This window comes from Fundulus heteroclitus, chromosome 20 (genome assembly GCF_011125445.2).
Source record: "Fundulus heteroclitus isolate FHET01 chromosome 20, MU-UCD_Fhet_4.1, whole genome shotgun sequence".
Lineage (NCBI taxonomy): Eukaryota > Metazoa > Chordata > Actinopteri > Cyprinodontiformes > Fundulidae > Fundulus > Fundulus heteroclitus.
Window position 1 is genome coordinate 4,608,964 of NC_046380.1, and position 21,617 is coordinate 4,630,580.

General features: G+C 41.1%; 1 protein-coding gene across 1 annotated transcript in view; it reads left to right on the forward strand.

Annotated features, from left to right (window-relative positions):
- Positions 1 to 8,486: 8,486 nt before the first annotated feature.
- Positions 8,487 to 21,617, forward strand: part of arhgef3 (Rho guanine nucleotide exchange factor (GEF) 3) — a 37,723-nt gene continuing 24,592 nt past the window's right edge. The window contains exons 1-2 of the mRNA XM_036151604.1: positions 8,487 to 8,918; positions 15,791 to 15,853. Of these exons, the coding sequence (XP_036007497.1) occupies positions 8,886 to 8,918; positions 15,791 to 15,853 (96 nt within the window). The 5' untranslated portion in view covers positions 8,487 to 8,885. The remainder of the gene's footprint in view (positions 8,919 to 15,790; positions 15,854 to 21,617) is intronic.

Genomic DNA, 21,617 nt, shown 5'->3' on the forward strand with positions numbered 1-21,617 from the left:
GTGTTTTGCATTGATGGATGACGATTTTTATGCTTTCGCCGTTGACTCGCTGAGTAACAGAAGGACCTGCTGGAGAGAGTGTCGGCGATTAAATGAGACGTTAGCGTAGCGTAGCCATCACAAGTTCAGATCAGATGCAGCGAGGTTGGGGAAGAAAATAAATGTGATTTCATTACCCAGACCAATCAGGTAGGCTGAGAGTGACGTATCGTGTTCTGATCTGGACAAACTCAGCCAGGAAGGGTTCATGAAACCATTTCTAACAGAACCACAGCGAGAACCCTTATCCACACTGCAAAAACTGAACTGAAAATAAGTAACATTTTCTTGAAATGAGTGTATTTGTCCTTGATTTGAGCAGGTAAATAAGATGATCTGCCAATGGAATAAGATTTTTGCACTTAAAATAGGAACAACTCATCTCCATCATCTTATTTCGAGTGCAGGATGTCTAATTATCTTATTTTATGGGTCAAAATGCTCATTCCATTGGCAGATAATCTTATTTACCTACTCAAACCTGGACAAATACACTCATTTCGAGAAAGTTATACTTATTTTAGTTCAGTTTTTGCAGTGCACTCATGGAAAAAAAAACAAAAACACAAAGAATAACGGAGAACCTTTTCCAGGAGAAAAAAGGCCTACCAAAATTACTCCAAGGGCTCATCTAGAAGAACCCAGAGGAACATCTTGGGCTCCATCCGAATACCCCTTTTGTGTAAGGACTCTTTAGCGAAAGCGGAAGTGCGTCAGCAGACGCCATGATTAGTGCCGTCAGTGAGGAAGGAGGTAGGAAAAGGAGCCTGTATGCTTCCTCTAATGGCTAGTTTAGCCTAGGAACGTTCCTTATCAGCGCTAAGGAGCGTGACATGACGTTTAGCACAGCCCAGCTCACGGTGAAAAGAGAACGCGCATTCCGTCGTTTAAAGATGTCGGAGTGAAAGGCCGTCCGGATTCAGCACAGCAGTCTGAAGCTCCTTTCCTCCCCATGATGGAGTTTTTTACTGTTGACCCCATGAAAGGTCAAAGAACAGGAAGCAGGAGCTATGATTAGAACATTTCAGATGCAGCCGGAGAAAGGGACAAAACCCAAAAGAACATTTTCCTAAAATCTTCCTGATCCCCAAGACGTTTGGTGAAGACAGACGTAGATGTATCCTATTACATCTGGGGTAAATATGCCACAGCTTTTTAGAGACAGAAAATCATATGGACAGACACAGTGGTGGTGGGGTCACGGTGGTTCCTTTGGTACCTGATGCCGCTCTAAAAAGGGAACTAAAAGTAAGTAAAACTTTCCTGAAATGAGTATATTTTTTCCATTATTTGAGCAGCTAAATAAGACTATTTGCCAATCAAATAATATTTTTCCACTTAAAATAAGAACAATTCAACTCTATCGCTTTATTTAAATTGCATGATATCTAATCTTATTTTAGGGGTAAAAATACTCCTCCCATAGGCAAATAATCTTATTTACCTGCTCAAATCAAGGAAAAATATACTAATTTCAAGAATGTTTTACTTACTTTTAGTTCTTTTTTTGCAGTGGCAGCTCGCTGTAATCGATGGAACCATGAATTATGCTCTCTTCTCCTGAAAGAAAACGGTTTTAGACTGGCCTAGTCAAAGTCCAGACTCAAAACTGATTGAGATATGATCAAATAATCTTCCAAGGTGACTGACGTAGAAATAAGAGGAGCGGTGCGGACCTCCAGGGTGAGAAAAGACTCGATGGCCAGTTCTTCTGCTTCACATATAGGATCAACCTGGTTGGAGTTGCTTTCTTTAATAAATTATAATTTAAGATCTGCCTTTTGTCTTTATTTGTGGCCTTCAGATGACATTTGTCTGGTATGAAAACGTGTTTAATGATCCTAAACATCAACTGTGGTGCCCAAAAAAAAAAAAAGAAACCCAGGAGTTGGACCCTGCAACCCGCACGTCTGTTCTGGACTGGTTTAACAGAAAATATAAAGATATTATGGTAAAACTAAAACATAGCATGATCTGGTTGGTTTTATCCAAACCAGAAAAGGCAACTTTACTGCAGCTAAGATAATATATTACTACAAGCATGATGTAAATGACATTTATTATTATAGAATAAACATAAGTTTAATAGTTTTCAAGTGTTAATTTTGCAAAAAATATTCTCTATTTGCCGTTCTGCTTTTTAGAAAGCTGCTGGTAGATGGGTGCTGAATTTGGGCTGGATGATAATTCAATAACAATATATATCGATTGATAGACGTATCTCGATGATAGAAAATAGGGTCAATAAAAAGTTCAATAGAATAAAAGTTTTCCTTCATGTAGGTTAATATTACAGTGATCACATCCTCCCAACCAATCACAACGCAGACCCAGGAACCAAGCTCCGCCCCCTTCAAAGAGTTCAGAGAGCATGTTATTTTTTTCTTTGTCAAAAACTTGAGTTCTGGTAAAAAAGTAAGTTGAATAAAGATTTGAGTTTGAATTCAGTGTTTGTGTCTTTATCTAAAAATAGGTTGCTAAGTAACAGCATAACATGTTAGGGGCTACACATAAAATATATATTTTGAATTTGTTAATAATTATCGATATGATATAATTTATATTTTATTTTAATTTCTATTTTATCGATATGCTTTTTTCCCCTATCGTCCAGCCCTAGTTGATCAAGCAGCGCCTGCAGTTCCACCTCTGGCCACTAGATGCTGCTAAAACACTGTTTAATTTAAAGGTATACTATGCAACCGGGGTTGATTTTCCAGCGAGGCTCCCCCCAGAGGGCGAAAGTAAAAGTGCACTGTCATAAAGATGCTCAGCTGTTCTGGTTCCTCCGTCAAGCCAGGCGCGGTTGTTTTGAGCTTAGCAGACAGGCGAACGCAACGAAAAATGGAAAAAAATGGCAGTACAAACAATGACTAACACAGTGAAGGTATGAACATCAAGCTTCCCGCAGCGCTATCTTGGCGAGGCGGCAGCCGCCGCCGCCGCCGCCGCCACCGCCGCCGCCGCCTCGCCAGCTTTATTATTATTGTTATTATTTTTATTTTTTTTATGTTGGCGAGACGCTACCGCCACCGCCTCGCCAAGCCGCAGCCGCTGCCGCCGCCTCGCCGCGGCCGCCGCGGTAGCGTCTCGCCAACATAAAATAAAAAATAAAAAAAAAAAAAATAATAATAATAATAATAATAATAATAATAATAATAAAACTCGATATGCTTGCATGTTTATTTGACGTTAACATGCGGCTCTTTGTTGTTGCTTTCTTGCGTGCATATAGTGAATGGCAGGGCAAAAACACATGGAGTTCTCACCCTAAAGCGAGACTTCTGAGCCTGTGAGTGCGGGCCGAGGGCTCTTGCAATTGCAAGTGCGGTATTTCCCTCACAGACCCCCAGGGCGGCCGAGAAAACCTTTGTTCGATCTGAAATGACTCATTTAATCATCCAAATCGGTATGGAACACATTAATTAACTGAAAAATGTTGCATAGTATGCCTTTAAAGAAAGAAAGCTGCTCCTTTAATGGTTTCCGTTTTAGACACTTTAATAAAAGTTATTTTTATGTGTTAAACAAATTAAAATTAATAAATCCTTGTATTTGTGTGACCTTATGGTTTATTGACAGCTCTCTCCACCCGTCGCAGCTCCTGCTTTTCCACACTTTCCAGCCACTCAGCTCCAATTATATTCTCCTTCTAATCTGGATTTGTGTTTTCTGTATCTAAGAATAGGTTGCTAAGCAACAGTTTAAAATATTAGGGGCTGCACTTAAAATATATGTTTTGAATTTGTTGATAATTATCAATATTGATCAATATGATTTCTATTTTATCCATAAGCTTTTTGTTTTTATATCGTCCAGCCCCATGCTGAACTGTTTCTGTTAGCTTGTTGGCTGTAGTTTTAACGCGGCGTTGGCTTTAATAATGTCGCTCTTCTAGTTTCCACATCATCAATGTTTGATGGGTCCTGGAAACATTTTCCCAAACAGCCAATGTTTGCTTTCTTGTAAGCGAGCGGTTCCAGAAGGCAGCTGCAGATGTCCGGATTCTGTAATGCCTGGTGAATGATGTCAATGTGTAGAACCTTTACAGTGTTAGAACCGGGTCTGTTACATACCCATCCTGCTGGGTGATTGCACGTTATGAGGCTCTTAAAAACCTTCCGTCAAGTGCCGCTGGTTATGATGGCTCTACTAGACATCCTCAGAGTCTGTCTTCACTCCCTATTTTGACACTGTAGGATGCTTCAGCTACTGCCTGTAGCGCTAATGTTTTTGCTGTGCCCTCTGATGCAGAATCATTTACTTACAGTTAAGTCTGAGATTGGTAAAACTACCACAGCTTTTTAGAGAAAGAAAATCATATAGACAGACGCAGTGGTGGTGGGGTCGTGGTTTGGGAATGTCCTGCTCCTTTGGAACCTGTGCCGCTGCAAAAAGGGAACTAAAAGTAAGTAAAACCTTCTTGAAAGTATATTGTTACTTGATTTGAGCAGGTAAATAAATTTATTTGCCAATGGGATGAGTATCTTTACCCCTAAAATAAGATAATTAGATATCCTGCACTTTAAATAAGGGGATAGAGATGAATTACTCTGATTTTAAGTGGAAAAATATTATTCACTGGCACATAGTCTTATTTAGCTGTTCAAATAATGGAAAAATATACTGAGTTCAAGAACATTTTAATTACTTTTAGTTCCCTTTTTGCAGTGGCAGCTCGCTGTAATCGATGGAACCATGAATTATGCTGTCTTGTACTGAAAGTACGATTTTAGACTGGCCTAGTCAAAGTCCAGACTCAAAACTGATTGAAATCCAAACCTACCCCTGGAAGGTTTGGATTTAAAAACTATATGTCATCCAACCAAGAAGTTTGGATCTGTTAGGAAGCAAGACAAACCCCCACTAAAAGGTAATAAAGCAATATTGAAATTCGCAAAAATAATTAAACATTTTGTATTTATTTACATTCTACTTAAAAATTAAACACACACTTCCCAATATTTCTGAGCAGCTTTTTGCATGTTTTCTCTGGTATTTGAGGTTGGAAGGCCTCCTTTTCATCACCTTAATCTTCAGCTCCCTCCATGGTTCAAGTCTGGCTGGTCTGCAGAATCCATCAGGAAGCTGCTGCTGTATCTCCAAGATGCAATGTCTGGCTTCAACAAACTTTTTTTTTTGTTTCATACAAGCGCTTAACTGTATGTGGTGAAAGATAGTGGCAAACGGCGCCATCTAGTGCTTTTGTGGGTGAATAACAGTTCAATTAATTGAATAAATGAGAGGAGGCAAGGCCTTTGAAGACAAGAGCTTTAAAAATAAATAATAAAAGTTTAAAATTACTCAGAAAGGGACAGGAAGCTGATTCAGTGAAAATAAATCCCTCGGAGCCTCGGCTGCTGGTCGGTTTTGTCCAAGTTCCTTTATCCATGTTTTTTATTTCCTCCAGCGAAAGCCTCGCGAAATTATTACTTTGTGAATAAATGGACGAATTTTCTTCTGCTGCAGCGTTCTCTCCTGACTCGTCGTCATTGTATTCTGATTCCTCCATTTGCATTATATCTCACATTCATGCCTGCATGTCCGAAGGGCTGTAACCTTGATTGACAGGTATGAGTTAACCTGATTGAAACAAAGAAATAGCACAGAGAGCACTGATTGGACATGGATGCAAAAGAGGAAGCCTGTAGGGGTGTAAATTTAGAATAAAATTTTGACTAATTATAGATCATTGTATGTCAGGATCCCCGGAGGTTTTGATTATTTATGGATTCTGTAGTCTGGTGATTTTTGTTACGTTCCCCCCTTAGATCCTCATGTTTGTCTTCTGTTTAGTTTTCTGTTTAGCATTTCTGTTAATTATATATTTGGGCATTTGGTACCCAACTCTTTACTATCAGGAAGTCCACAAAATGCAGTTCAAAGTCTTCAGCTGATCCAAAATGCTGCAGCAAGAGTTCTGATGAAAATCAACAAGAGGGATCATATTTCTCCAATTTTAGCTTCCCTTCACTGGCTTCCTGTTAAATGAAGAATAGAATTTAAAATTCTTCTTCTAACATATAAAGCCCTTAATAATCAAACTCCATCATATATCAGAGCTCTGATTACCCCGTATGTTCCTAACAGAGCACTTCGCTCTCAGACTGCAGGTCTGCTGGTGGTTCCTAGAGTCTCTAAAAGTAGAATGGGAGGCAGATCCTTTAGCTATCAGGCTCCTCTCCTGTGGAACCAACTCCCAGTTTTGGTCCGTGAGGCAGACACCCCGTCTACTTTTAAGACTAGGCTTAAAACTTTACTTTTTGACAAAACTTCTAGTTAGAGTGGCTCATGTTACCCTGAGCTATCTCTATAGTTATGCTGCTATAGGCTTAGGCTGCTGGAGGACATCAGGGTCTATTTCTCTCACTCTGCTGAGTTCTTCTACTGTTCTCCAATTTGCATTGTTTGTTGTTAGGATTTAACTTTACACTTTTTGTTCTGTAATTTTTCTCTTCATAGAAGGTACACCTGGTCTGGCGTTCTGTTAGCTGTGACATCATCCAGGATAGACAGATCATCCTCTATTACCATCTAATGTAGAAAGTACTCCTGGGTCAATGTGAGCTTCTGAGCTTTCTGTGACTCTGCTCTGTCTTCTCTACCATAGAAAGTACTCCTGGGTCAATGTGAGCTTCTGTGCTTTCTGTGTCTCTGCTCTGTCTTCTCTAACATAGAAAGTACTCCTGGGTCAATGTGAGCTTCTGTGCTTTCTGTGTCTCTGCTCTGTCTTCTCTAAGCCCCAGTGGGTGGAGGCAGATGAGCGTTCACACTGAGCCTGGTTCTGGTTCTGCTGGAGGTTCTCCTCCCTGTTAAAGGGGAGTTTTCCTCTCCACTGTCGCTTCATGCATGCTCAGTATGAGGGATTGCTGCAAAGCCATCAACAATGCAGACGACTGTCCACTGTGGCTCTACGCTCTTTCAGGAGGAGTGAATGCTGCTTGGAGAGACTTGATGCAACCTGCTGGGTTTCCTTAGAGAGGAAACTTTCTCACCAACCTGGAGGATCTGATGGAGTCTGACTTTGGAAAGAGCCTTGATGTGAGATTGCCTGGCCAAAGTGGCAAAAGTAGGCAGTAGGCAGATGATGTCCAGTGTAGCAGGTAGTTTATTTACAACAAAAATGGTGAAAAAAACATTTACAAAAAACAAACAAACTCAGAGATTAACATGGCTCAACAGATCAGAACTGAACTTAAAACAACCAAAATTAACATCAATGTCACTCAGCTGCACTGACCCCTACACTGAACATGTCAAATTTATCTGACATGTTCAGTGTAGGGGTCAGTGCAACATCTTTTGAGTATGGCGATAATAATGTAAAAGTAAATCCACACAGAATGATTTTAACCAACGTCTAAATTTGACTGTATCAAATTTAAGTAGTTATTCTTTCCCCCTCTTCACCTGGTCCCTTCCTGTGACATCAGCTCTAACAGGAAGCTATAATTACAGGAAGTGAGGTAACACTTCCTCCTGAAACGCAGATAAGTAAGGTAAGTTCATTAAAATAAAATGCACAAGTTAAATGATCAAACAACAAATACAAACTGGAACTGTGAATTCCTTTAAACCAAGATGTTATAGTAAATAATCGGTGAAAATGCGAAAAGATAAACAAACCCGGGATAGTTTTCAGACTACAGAGTAAATAAAATATGGCTAAATCAAACAAACAAGAATGTTACCTAAAATTATAAAAACTGAAGCAAATGGTGTTCTCGCCCACTTTGTAACACTTGAGATGACATGTTGTGTATTAGCGCTGTATAAATAAAATAAAAAAAACTGAATTGAATTAGTAGCTCCAGCTTCCCGTTCTTTAGTTTTTGTTCTGTTAGAATTAGCCATCTTTTAGTTAGCTTCTGGCAACTTTTCTTTCCGTAGTTCTGTTAGACTTGTTTCTTCTTAGTTTCATTACATTTTCACATGTCTATCTATCTATCTATCTATCTATCTATCTATCTATCTATCTATCTATCTATCTATCTATCTATCTATCTATCTATCTATCTATCTATCTATCTATCTATTTCTTTATTAAACAAGTATCTTCACTACAAGATGCCTCTTCAGCGTTCTTAAATGCGTCCACAAAGAAAACCCAGTTCCTGATATTATAAGTTAAATCAGATGGTCAACCTGCGTGGTCCCTCGTTTTGTCTCGTGTAAATTATGTCCCATGCTGCTGGAGATGGTTTTTATAGCACGCAAAGGTAGTATACAGATTTGAAGGCCATAAAAATACACTATTTTTGAAAATGGGGGAAAAAATAATCTATTAATTTTGAGAATGTTGCTTTACTTTGGATAAATCCTAAAATCCAGCCGGTAAGCTGAAGTGGGCAGAAGCTCAAAGGTTGGTCGATCCTTCGACCCTTCATGTCTCACTGGTTTTACCTCTGGTGTCACTCTGTCTCCTGGAGCTCCTAATTATAGACGGCTGTTTCTTCCCCCGGCGGCCGTCACTTCCTGTTTGTCCGGTGGGAACTGAGTGGACACACACACACATTGTGTGGGGGTTCCTGTTCCTGAGGGTCTGTGGATCCACTCAGGGAGCAGTTGAAGGACCAGAAGGCAGGAGAAAAATCAGGTGTGGACAGAAGGACCAAGAAGCAGCTTGAGGAGAAGAAGGATGTCTGGAAGGGAAACTGGATGAAGAGGACCTGTTTGGTTTCAGGGAGACAGAGGAGTAAAATGTGACTGTGAAAGATTCAGAGAGGAGGAGAGAGGAGTAGAGAAGACGTTGGTGCAAGTGTTTGGAGGAGGACAGCTGATGTGACCTGGAGGCAGAGGAGCAGCTGATCAACACGTTCTGCGGTAGAGGAGTAAATCTGGTCCTGATGATGGGCTGCTGTCTCCTGGTTTACTATCGGGTGAGTCTGGAATCAGCACTGCAAAATGGATCTAAAAATATGTAAAATGTTCTTTAAATGAGTGTATTTGTCCTTGATTTGAGCAGGTAAATAAGATTATTTGCCAATGGAATGAGTATTTTGACCCCTAAAATAAGATAATTAGACATCCTGCACTTGAAATAAGATGATGGAGATGAGTTGTTCCTATTTTAAGTGCAAAAATCTTATTCCATTGGCAAATCATCTTATTTACCTGCTCAAATCAAGGACAAATACACTGATTTTAAGAACATTTTTTACTTATTTTAAGTTCCGTTTTTGCAGTGAGATGACGTCTCTCGGCATGGATTTCAGCTTTCATCCAATCTAGCTTTGACGACTCTTTACTAAAACACCGTTGGTTACTTCTCAGTTTCCTTTAGCTACTTTTCAAGCTCTGTATAGTTAAAGATTTTAATAAGGTTTGTTTCTCTATTCGCTCATTTTAAAGTAACGAGAGAAAACGCAGAGCCTCTGGGAGCAAAAAATAGCTACAAAACAGTTTATTGAGCAGAAGTCCTCTTAAAAACTTTTTCTTTCTAACGTTGTCTTCCAAAAACTTAACCAAGAATCACATTTTTTGTTTTAAAGTTTTGGACTTTGGACATAATGTCCTCCTGAACCATGCTAAGTTGTTCCTCCAGGTTGAACGTGTGCAGGGACCGAAGGAGAACCGGGAGCTTATGGGGATCTTCTTCCTCTCCTGTCTGACCTGATGGGAGATCTTTCCTCCACGGTGGTTTTAATGGCATAAATATGAGTAAAAGTCCACATCCAACACCTGCTGTCAGATGGTCCACTTGGTCCAGCGATCTGGTGGTGGTGTTGTTCCACTTTCATACAACAATTAACAGGCATGTCTAGGGCTGGGCGATATGGATTAAAAAATAAATCTCCTATTTTATCATACCAAATCCGATTAATCGATTTTTTTCCTCCTTTTTGTTTCATAAAAAGAAATAAAGAAATAATTTTAAAACCTTGCTTTTTATGTCAAGCATTTCGTCAGGGAGTTGACCTGAATTCAAAGAGCAACTAAAAACAAGCTGTGAAACATGCTTGTAAAACAAGTTGGCAGCCGTGCCGTTATAAACAATGAAAATATAACAAAACATTTGCTGCTAGTGGTATTACACATTGAGCTAAGAACAGGCTTCGCTGCACTTGTGAACTTCAAACTAAGTTAAAAAAAAAAAGTTTCCACTTAACAATATTTTGACAATAATTTTGCCTAAACATATATCCAGCATCACATGCTGTTCTCTTCATGGAAACCCAATGAGTGTATTGGCAAAATAAAATCCAGATTTTCCAAAAATGAAATCTTAAAGAATTGTAAATTCGAATTAATCGATAAAATCGATTTATCGCCCAGCCCTAGGCATGTCAGCCACGACTGGACAAACCAAGTTGTAAAACCAGATTATTGGAGATCCTCAAAGTGCTTCTTCTGCGATGGTGCTTGCGAGTAGTTTGTTGGTTTTCCAGAACTTACTAAAGGCCAAAAGTCCTTCTCCATGACCTCTGTGGATATCTCCGACTGAAGCTTTAGTCCTTCTGACCACCAGGTACATGTCTTCTGGTGTGGGACTCACCCAACACAACTAGATCTTTAATCCCTGAAGGAATCGTGGGGATTTGCTTGTCTAGTCTAAGTGTTTTGTGGACCTGGAGAAGGCTTATGACTGTATCTCTCGAGGTCTTTTCAGAGTTGCTCTTCTGGTTTGTGTAAAAATCAGGGTCTTATCGTTGCTTTATGCAGACGACGTGGTTCTGTTGGCATTGACCTTCAGACTGCACTGGGTTGGTTCACAGCAGAGTATGAAGAAGCCAGGTCTAATGTCCGTTCCATGTCTCAGGCCATGGTTCTCAATCTGGGCTGCCCCCCTACAGACCAGGGTCTCTTCCTCTTCTGGTGGAGCAGATCTATCTATCTTAGTGTCTATCTATCCAAGACTGGTGGTAGGACGGTGGATCGCTGCTCGGTCAGCCTTTCAAGTGATCTGCTTTGTATGCCTCTCATCGGCCACCAAGCACAGAAACGTCTGCATCCTCGTCTTTTGGACAACTGTGTTGTCTTCAGTGTCATTTTCCTTAAAGCTCAGAATACGCTCGGCCTCCATGGTAAGTTTTTAAAAATGCCAAGTTGGATTCTTGTAACGGAAGAGGCAATCAGTTATCGGCCGTCAGCTTTGAACCCCGGCCAAAAGATACCAATAAAGGAGTCGAATTGAGCCGAGGGGGTCCTGGTGAAAAAGTCTCTTACACTGCAAAAAGGGAACTAAAATTAAGTAAATTTTTCTTGAAATGAGTGCATTTTTTCTTGATTTGAGCAGGTAAATATGATTATTTGCCAATGGAATAAGATTTTTGCATTTAAAGTAGGAAAAATTCATCGCCATCATAATTTTTCAAGTGCTGAATATCTCATTATCTTATTTTAGGGGTAGAACTACTAATCCCATTGGCAAATAGTCTTATTTACCTGCTCAAATCAATAAAAATTACACAAATTTCTAGAAAATTTTACTTACTTTTAGTTCTCTTTTTGCAGTGTAGGAGACCCAGAGCCAGACTATACCCCCCATCTGGCCTGGCAATGCCTTGGAACATCCCAGAATGAGCTGGAAAAATTATTTTTTCCTATTTTAAGTGATCATTTAAACCTGCCTGCTTAAATCAATGATAAATACACACATTTCATTACACTTACTTTGAGTTCCCCTTTTGCAGTGTAAACTTCTCTTGGGCCAGAAGTTTATCCACAGCCCTGATAGATTTAAATTTACACTGCAAAAAGGAAACTAAAAGTAAGTAAAATGTTCTTGAAATAAGTGTATTTGTCCTTGATTTGAGCAGGTAAATAAGTTTATCTACCAATGGAATAAGATATATCGCAATTAAACAGGAACAGCTCACCTCCATCTTATTTGAAGTGCAGTATATCTAATTATCTTATTTTAGTGGTAAAAACACTCATTCTATTTGCAGATCATCTCACTTACCTGCTCTAAACATTTTACTTACTCGTAGTTCCATTTTTGCAGTGCAATGCAACCGTTAAATTTTTTTTAACATGTTTCTTCTGACTTGAACGTTTGAAAGGACCCTGCCAGAGTCCTGCCTTGAATCTGATTGGAGCTAAAGATTAGGGTGATGGTAAAGAGGGTTTCCAACATCCAAAAACTTGGAGCTCCTCAACAAAACAAAAACATCAGCACTCCAGTGGAAACGTGCATAAAAAGCTGCTCAGCAAATATAAGAGGTGTTTGATTCAAAAGCCCATAAAAACTTTCAGGTGAGGTTACCGGAGGAAGTAGATCGACCATATATGGAGTGAAAAACATCATCTGATTTCTTCAGAGTTAGAGTTGCGCGACATCTGCACTCCTGCAGGCTTCCTGCGATTGTCTCACCGATCCCGACATCCTTCTTCTTCTCCTCCTCCTCCTCTGTTTTCTCCTCCTCCTCCTCTGTTCTGCTCTCCCCTGCTGTTTATGTCGCTGTTTTTTCCTCTTCTCGTCGCCATGGCAGCAGAAGGGAACTGTTTGGGTTGCCCCGTTCGTGCCTGACGGTAAATCGCTGAGGTTACAAGAAAGACTCGAACCTGAAGAGAGTTACTGCCATGAGGTTAAGATATATGAGTCAGCAGAGACTGTTTCCTTGTGTTTATTATAGACGGGTGTTAACAAAAACATACAGGACAGAGATTAGTCATTTTCAGGAGTGTTACTGTAAGCGTTAGTTTATCATTTGTTAAAAATTTCTGCTAAATTGTTTCCAGACAATGAAGGGAAATCCAAAACAAAAGATATTTCGGTAGATTGTCAGACATAATGCAAAGAAGCCATCTCTGATCCTCTAAGAAATTTGTCATTGTTTTCCATCCACCCATCCGGTGTCTTCGGCCATTAGAGGCGCCAGAATTTTATCTTTGCAGAAATAGGCCGTGGGCCAGAATCTGTACGGTGACTTTTCGTATGAACTGTCAGGGGGCAACTTTCTTGCACCGGGATAAGTTGCTACACATAGCAGTGATCTCAAAACACCAATGTTCCCACGTTTTCACTTGCACATTAAGAAGTTATAGCCGATAAAAAATCTAAACTGTGGCGCTCCAGTCCAATAAGTCACGTGATTCGATTTTTGCTGCTCAGCCAATCCGATCGCTGTATTGTCAGCTGAGCGAGTTTACCACGTCATCATGGCTGCGCCCGTAAGATGGTTGTTTCTGTTGTGTCTGTTTCCAGACGAAGAAAGCCCAATAATAGCATTTTGTGGCGCCACCTGGCAGAGATCTTGATGGCAAGAAAAAAATAAATAGCCCAGACCATCCATCCATTCATCCATCCATCCATCCATTCATCCATCCATCCATCCATTCATTTTCTAACACGCTTATCCCTGCGTTCGCGAGGTGCCGGTCCCTATCTCCAGCTGTCAATGGGCGAGAGGCGTTGTATAAACTGGACAGGTCACCAGTCCATCGCAGGGCAGAAATAGTCCAGACTTTTGCCCAATTTACTGTGATATCACCAAGACCTGCTGCGCTAGGATAGCACAGGTGTCGTTGTGCCAAACGACTTATCCCCGCCAGAATTTGTATTCCCTGCGCCAAGAGCGCATTCAGCTGGAAGAATGAATCTAGTCAACTCCGCCTCATTTCCAACCTATTAGGCGTGGAAATGAGGATGTTTTACTTTTCTTAACGAAATATAGCAATGGTGTCGTTACATTATCGTTCATCCATCCATCCAGTATAATACGTTATGAGAAAGAAAACGGTCATTTCCAGATGTGTCACGAAAATATTAGCTTTATGTTATTAGATTGTCGAATGTCTGTCTGCTGAAACCAAAATCCACCTTCCTAAGTCCATCACAGCTGTCTGCTGGTTCTCTTTTTTTCTTTTTTGGTAGCTAAACCCGCATGAATAGATTATATAAAGCGGATTTCACGTGTGATCAAATGAACACTGAATAAAGGCACAGCCAAAATTATCAGATTTAATAAGATTTTAATTCAACCAAGAACCTTATCGAGATATTAACCGTATTAAGAAAACGAGATATGTCTCTTTTAAAAATAGAACAACGTATTAGGAGTTTAAAAAAAAATAAATTTCATTTTACTAGAATGTGATGTTTAAAATATTTAGACTTCACAAAGCTGGAGGTTAAAACTTTTATTGATTTCAAAAATACAATACAAAATTCTACAAATTCCGAAGGGGATAACTCGTTTGGCACAACGAGTTTATACAACGCGTCTCACCCATTGACAGCTGGAGCTCGGCACCAGCACCTCGCAAACCCAGCGGGGATAAGCCTGTTAGAAAATGGATGGATGGATGGATGGATGGTCTGGGCTATTTATTTTTTTCTTGCCATCAAGATCTCTGCCAGCTGGCGCCAGAAAATGCTATTATTGGGCTTTCTTCATCTGGAAACAAATGCATACAAACATCTTACGAGCGCAGCCATGATGAACTGATGAACGCGCACAGCTGACAATACAGCGATCTGATTGGCTGAGCAGCAAAAATCGAATCACGTGACCTCTTGGACCGGAGCGCCACAGTTTAGATTTTTTATCGGCTATAACTTATTAATGTGCAAGCGAAAACGTGGGAACATTGGTGTTTTGAGATCACTGCTATGTGTAGCAACTTATCCTGGTGGAAGAAAGTTGCCCCCTGACAGTTCATACGAAACTTCTTAAGGAAGCGTCCTACAGATTCTGGCCCACGGCCTATAACTTAGCAGTTGCTGTATGACAGACAGGAGATCCCGGCCCAACGAGAAACTTCATTGTCAAACTCACCGTTATCCTACAAGTTTACCGCTTTACTGATTTCAATTCAACTCAATTTTATTTATATAGCACCAATTCATGAAACACGTCATCATCAAGGCTTTTTCCAAAGTCAGCTTCCATCAGATCCTCCAGGTTGGTGAGAAAGTTTCCTCTCTAAGGAAACCCAGCAGGTTGCATCAAGTCTCTCCAAGCAGCATTCACTCCTCCTGAAAGAGCGTAGAGCCACAGTGGACAGTCGTCTGCATTGTTGATGGCTTTGCAGCAATCCCTCATACTGAGCATGCATGAAGCGACAGTGGAGAGGAAAACTCCCCTTTAACAGGGAGGAGTGGATTTTTGAACCTTCTTCACATCAACCAGCCAATGAGCTGCAGTGATGCTGGGATTAAGCAACCAGAGTGATCACTGGACCCAAGCCCAGCTCCAAAAGCCCACCAGAACCTTTCCTCCACCAAATTTTACACTTGGTGCAATAGTCAGCCAAAAACCTGGCAACCACCAAACCCAGACTGGTCCATCAGATTGCCAGATGGAAAAGCGTTGATCTGAAGGCCACATGAAGTTTGGAGGTCTCTTCATGGCTCATTGGTTCCCAATCCGATCACAGAATCAAGTTTGAGTTCGGTTTGTAGAAGCCGTCTGCATGCCTGGTGCTTGATTTTAGACACCTGTGGCCATGAAAGTGACTATAGTGTCTTTTATAAAGTTTTTTACCAGTCATCATTTATTACTGCAAGGATGCACTTTGCCTACAACATAAAATCTAGCAGGACTTTTGAAGCAGGAGAGTCTCTTCAGAGAACAAAAGCTGAAAAATCAAGGGTCGGTTCAAACCTTAGACGGACACACAAAAGTTTGATTTTTTTTCTCTCTCAGCTTTAGCCAACAGAAAACTTTAAGAAAGCTGCCTGACTTCAAACAATCATGAAAAGATTTGGCTGCTTGGAGGAAAACATTAACAAAACCAAAGTTGGTTTAAATCGCTTGTGCTGCATCCATGCTTAAAACCCCTTTTCCAATCTTTTGTGTTGCAGAAGAAGAGAAAGCAGGGCAGCAGAGATGCAGACGCCCTCAGTCTCTGCAGTCTGGACATCAATGTAAGTTAAGCTCCAGTTATCGTTTGGTTCTGTTCTCAGCTTGTGTTGAAATTGGCGCTCCAGGCCCAAGAACCAATGAGACACGTGAGAAAGGATTGTTGACTTTAGAGTCCTGACCACTTCTTCTAAGTTCTTCACACCTTTTGAAATACGGGACAAAAATAGCAACATGGGTCGGCTTTCCTGTTTGAGTTGTTTTTGTGCACCTGGTTGTTGATTTTGTCCTGCTGCTCGGGGACCATGCTGCATAGTTGTGTCTATTATCATCTCACAAAAGGCAACATGAAGCTTTTAGCGCTGAAAATAATGGCTGAGGAGTCTGTCATCTCCAAATGTTTCAGCAAAGAATATCACATATTAACCTGAACCCTCCTATGGATCTAGAAATAAATACCAGCTCCTGCCAAATCTCTGTTATAGAAGATAATGTTAGCATTGTGGCACAGCAGGCCGCTGCAGGAAGTTAGAATAATAGTGTAGTAATAAAGTCTGACCTATACATTTTTTTTCCCTTTTCTCGTGTCGCATCTTTTCAAACAGACAACAATCGTTGCAATAGACTTTGAGAGGCTAAAGAGATTGTTTTTGCTAAAGATTATTTTGCAGAATTTTAATACTGTGACGTCCCTGGCATCTGAAAAGATGAACTTCTTGTCCAAAAGTTTTTGCCATAAGGCCTTTGGGTGTTAAAGGTTGTGAAGATAATGTAAAAGTAATCATCACAGAGTCAAGACTGGGTTTAAACTTGCAGCAAAGGTATGGTTGCTTATCATCATGGTGGCAACACATCGAGGTTCTGGGGGAAGCTATGGTGGCTGGTAGCAGTCGTTTGTCTTTGAAAACTGGAAACAGGACTGAACGCTGGCTCCCTGTTAGGCTATGACCCCCCACTGTGGTTTCCACGATCTTCTGGGACGTGGCTGAGAGAGTTGCACAAGGTCCTGGACCAAGGCATGGTCCGACCTTGTGCAACCTTATTCCTATAACTCAGGTGAAATGATTCCAAAGCTCCTGTTTGCATGACACCACTCAATGCTCTCTGTGCTGCACCTGTAATCAAGATCTGAGTGGTTACACCTGCGGTGGCTCCAATTACTGGGAGTCGCTGCACCTGGGAGGAGCAATTTGTAAAATTCATCCTTGCTGCCATCAGACTTTACAATGCTGCACTATAACTGCAATAACTAATGTGCAATTACTATTTAATACCCTGTGCAATAACTTGTGCGATAATCCTGTTAAATAAGAGACTTCAGCTGTTATAGTTATCTCACCACCTCACTGTTGTTCCTTACCTGGTACCACTTTAATGTACAACGTCAAATCCATATGTATATAAGTCACCTTAAATGTACATAAGTCATCTTAAATCTCTGCTTTATTTCTTTTTTCTCTTGATCCACTGTATAAATGTGGACGCACTCTATATATCTCATGCACCTTTTCCTCCTTTTGGCTCCTTCTTTTGATCATTGAGCTGATGTGACACGTGAGTTTCTCCACTGTGAGATCAATAAAGTCTATCTTATCTTATCTCATCTTATCTTATCTTATCTTATCTCAATATAAACCTGGCTCTCCCAGTGGGTAACTGCCAGATTCTTGAAAGCCATCGTGTGAGAAGACCATCCAGTGTTCCTTGTTTGACTTCCCGATCACGGACCAGTCTCGTTCCTGTTTTCTCCTGCCTGCCTTTATCTTAGCGGATTCTCCTGATGGCTTCTGTGTTCTGGACATCAACCTCCTGCCCTGCCTGACCAAGCCTCCCTGTCTCTGCCCTGGCTTACCTCTTGTTTTTGACCCTGGACCTCCTGAAACCTCTGCTCTCTGTGTGCCTCTCGTTACCGTTTCTCTCGCCTGGATTCTGGACCCACCTGTTTTAGCCCGTCTGGGCACTTCTGCCCTGTGAATGGCTTCCCTGTGCAGGACCCACAAACTGACTACGACTTCCCCGCCAGTCTTTGCCCTGCCGTTCTGCCAGTGATCCAGATCAAACCAGACGGAGCTGTTAGGATCAATCATCTGAGCCAGTGCAACCTCCTGGCGTCTGAGAAGTGATTCCTGTGCGAGCTCCAGTCAGTTCCCTGCTCCAGCAACACCAGTTTATCTTTTAATAAACACGCTTAAAGGTTCATTCTCTGAGTCTGATTCTGGTTGTACTTTACACCGGGACATTTTGTGTGAACGATGAATTACACCTTCTAAACCAGCATGTAAACAAACAGTGATGGTTCTAGACCAAATTGAGCAGGGGGGCCAGGGTGGGGCCAGTGTTTTTCACAGGGGCACAGAACAAAAGATTGGGAATAAAAGCCTAAACAGGTCAACATTTCATCGTTTAATATATTAAGTAAGCCAAAGAGCCAATTGTGGCTCTGGAACTGCAGGTTGCAGACCCCTGATCTTTTCTCAATATGGCGGGAGCTTAATGTAAAACAGCTAATTTTTTTAATTATTGTTATTTTTTATATTTATTTCTTAATTATTTTGTTATTTTATTATTGGGTAAAACCATAAACGTAAAAAATACAACTGATCCAAATGACCAGTCGGTCACGGTATCTTTGTCAGCATTTATCATCTTAAGAAATTTAATATCATGTCTTTAGTACAGGGGCCATAACAGGGGCCAGGAACAGTTCTACAGGGGCACAGGCCCCTGTTGACCCCTGTCTAGAACCACCCCTGTAAACAAACGGTCTCTCACGGAGATAATATAGAGCACAGGTGTCAAACTCAAGGCCCGCGGGCCAAATCTGGCCCTTCAAGGTAAACTATCCGGCCCTCGAGAGCCAAAAAAAAGGCATATATACTTTTATAGTGTATAAAGTGGCTAAAACTGTGCCTCCTGTAAGTGTAACTCACCCCAATATCAACTTTTTTTGCAGATAAACTGTATAAACTGGGCCTAAGAGTGCTACTTTTATGTTACTGTGCATTTTCTATACTACTGTGTGAACTGGAATGAAATTATGAAAGCTGAAGCTGAAAGACAGAGAAGCTGAAAGACACCAGACCCAACAATGCAAATGAGCTAAAGGCCGCTATTGAAACATCCTGGGCATCCATAACACCTCAGCAATGCCACAGGCTGATTGCCTCCATGCCACGCCGCATTGATGCAGTAATCTGTGCAAAAGGATTCCCAACCAAGTACTGAGTGCATTAATGGACATTTTCAAATGTTTGATTTTGTTTTGCTGTTATAATTTATTTTTTTACTTGGTCTGAGGAAATATTCTAATATTTTGAGATAGGATTTTTGAGTTTTCTTCAGCTGTACGCCATAATCACCGATATTAAAACAATAAAAGGCTTGCGATATTTCAGTTGATTTGTAATGAATCCAGAATGTATGACATTTCATGTTTTTTAATTGCATTACAGAAAATAAAGAACTTTATCACAATATTCTAATTTTCTGAGACAGTCCTGTATGCACATGGAGAACATGCAAACTCCATGCAGAAAGACCCCCGCTGCAGCGCGCCATTGTGCAGTCCCACTTTCAGGCTCCAAAGGAGTTTTATTTAGCTAGACTGAGAGCATAAATGGTTGCAGAGGGAACCCAGTCCAAGAGGGGTTGATGCTATAAAACACAAACTTTCATTTTAATAACACATTATAATTTACTCTGAACATAAAAGGAACAAGCATCTTTTTAATGCAGTGAAAGAGAAAATAAAATCTGTAGTGACTAAGCTGGCATTGTGGGCCCTTCGGGGCCCTGAGCCACCATGCTGGGCCCCTCCTGCTGTATTTTTAGCGCCGTGCCTGCAGCCCGTTCCTTCCCGGGCGTTTCCCTCCTCAGCTCAGTCTGACACAGGATGTCGAGCCGGCTCAGCACGCTCCAGCGGGACAAACAGCCCCAACACACCATCGATCTTACTTTGTTGGGGCCATTGTTTGTGTGCCAGGGCGGAGAGAAGCATTGTCTCTGACTGCAGCCTCCGGGACACGAGGACGTCTTTATCTGATGTTAAAGGTCAAAGGTGACGACAGGTGTGTCCATCTGGCACACAGATCCTCACTGATAAACACGTACAAGTGGTCAAGTCACACATCTGAAAAAAACCTATTATTTAGAAATGAAATAACAGTTATCTAAAAAAACACATAACATCTGCAACATTTTCCAATATTTTCTTAAATAGTTTCATGTTTGTTTTATAAATGTTTATTTTAATCTTTACACCACTATCTTAATCAAAGCTCAAAGAAAAGTGATTATTATTATTATTATTATTATTATTATTATTATTATTATTTAATGCAATTCAATTCCGTTTACCAAATCACAAAAACATTCTATAAAAAATATTGTTATTTATTCAAAGCAATTTAATCTATGAAACGGATTCACAACACCAGCAAATAATAATGATGATCATAGATGTTATTATTATTATTATTATTATTATTATTATTATTATTATTATTATTATTATTATTATTATTATTTAATGCAGTTCGATTCCGTTTATTTACCAAATCACAACAAAATTATATAAAAAATTTATATTATTTATTCAAAGCAATTTAATCTATGGTACGCATTCACAACAACACAAACAAATAATAATAATAATAATCATAGATGTTCTTCTTCTTCTTCTTCTTCTTCTTCTTCTTCTTATTATTATTATTATTATTATTATTATTATTATTATTATTATTATTATTATTATTATTATTATTATTTAATACAATTCAATTCCGTTTACCAAATCACAACAAAATTATATAAAAAATATTGATATTTATCAATATCCCCTCCCTGGGCTGCCACCCCTCCCTGGGCTGCCACCTTATCGTGGTGGAGGGGTTTGAGTGTCCCAATGATCCTAGGAGCTATGCTGTCAGGGGCTTTAAGCCCCTAGTAGGGTCACCCAAGGCAGACAGGTCCTAGGTGAGGGACCAGACAAAGTGCAGCCCAAAATGCCCCTTATGATGAATACAATTATTGGACCTCGTGTTCCCTCGCCCGGACGCGGGTCACCGGGGCCCCACTCTGGAGCCAGGCCTGGAGGTGGGGCACGTTGGCGAGCGTCTGGTGGCCGGGCTTTTGCCCATGGAGCCCGGCCGGGCTCAGCCCGAAGAGGCGACATGGGTCCCCCTTCCGATGGGCTCACCGCCTGTTGGAGGGGCCAAAGGGGTCGGGTGCAATGTGTAACGGGTAGCAGTGGAGGGCGGGGGCCTTGGCGTTCCGATCCTCGGCTGCAGAAGCTGGCTCTTGGGACGTGGAATGTCACCTCTCTGGTGGGGAAGGAGCCTGAGCTTGTGCGCGAGGTTGAGAGGTTCCGACTAGAGATAGTCGGACTCACCTCGACGCACCGCTCTGGCTCCGGAACCAGTCTCCTTGAGAGGGGCTGGACATTCTTCCACTCTGGAGTTGCCCATGGTGAGTGGCGCCGAGCTGGGGTTGGCATACTTGTTGCCCCCCATCTCGGTGCCTGCACGTTGGGGTTTTCCCCGGTGAACGAGAGGGTGGCCTCCCTCCGCATTCGTGTGGGGGGACGGGTTCTGACTGTTGTTTGCGCTTATGCGCCAAACAGCAGTTCAGATTACCCACCCTTTTTGGAGTCCTTGGAAGGGGTACTGGAGAGTGCCCCTCCTGGGGACTCCCTCGTTTTGCTGGGGGACTTCAACGCTCACGTGGGCAATGACAGTGGGACCTGGAGGGGCGTGGTTGGGAGGAATGGCCCACCTGATCTGAACTCGAGTGGTGTTTTGTTGTTGGACTTCTGTGCTCGTCATGGATTGT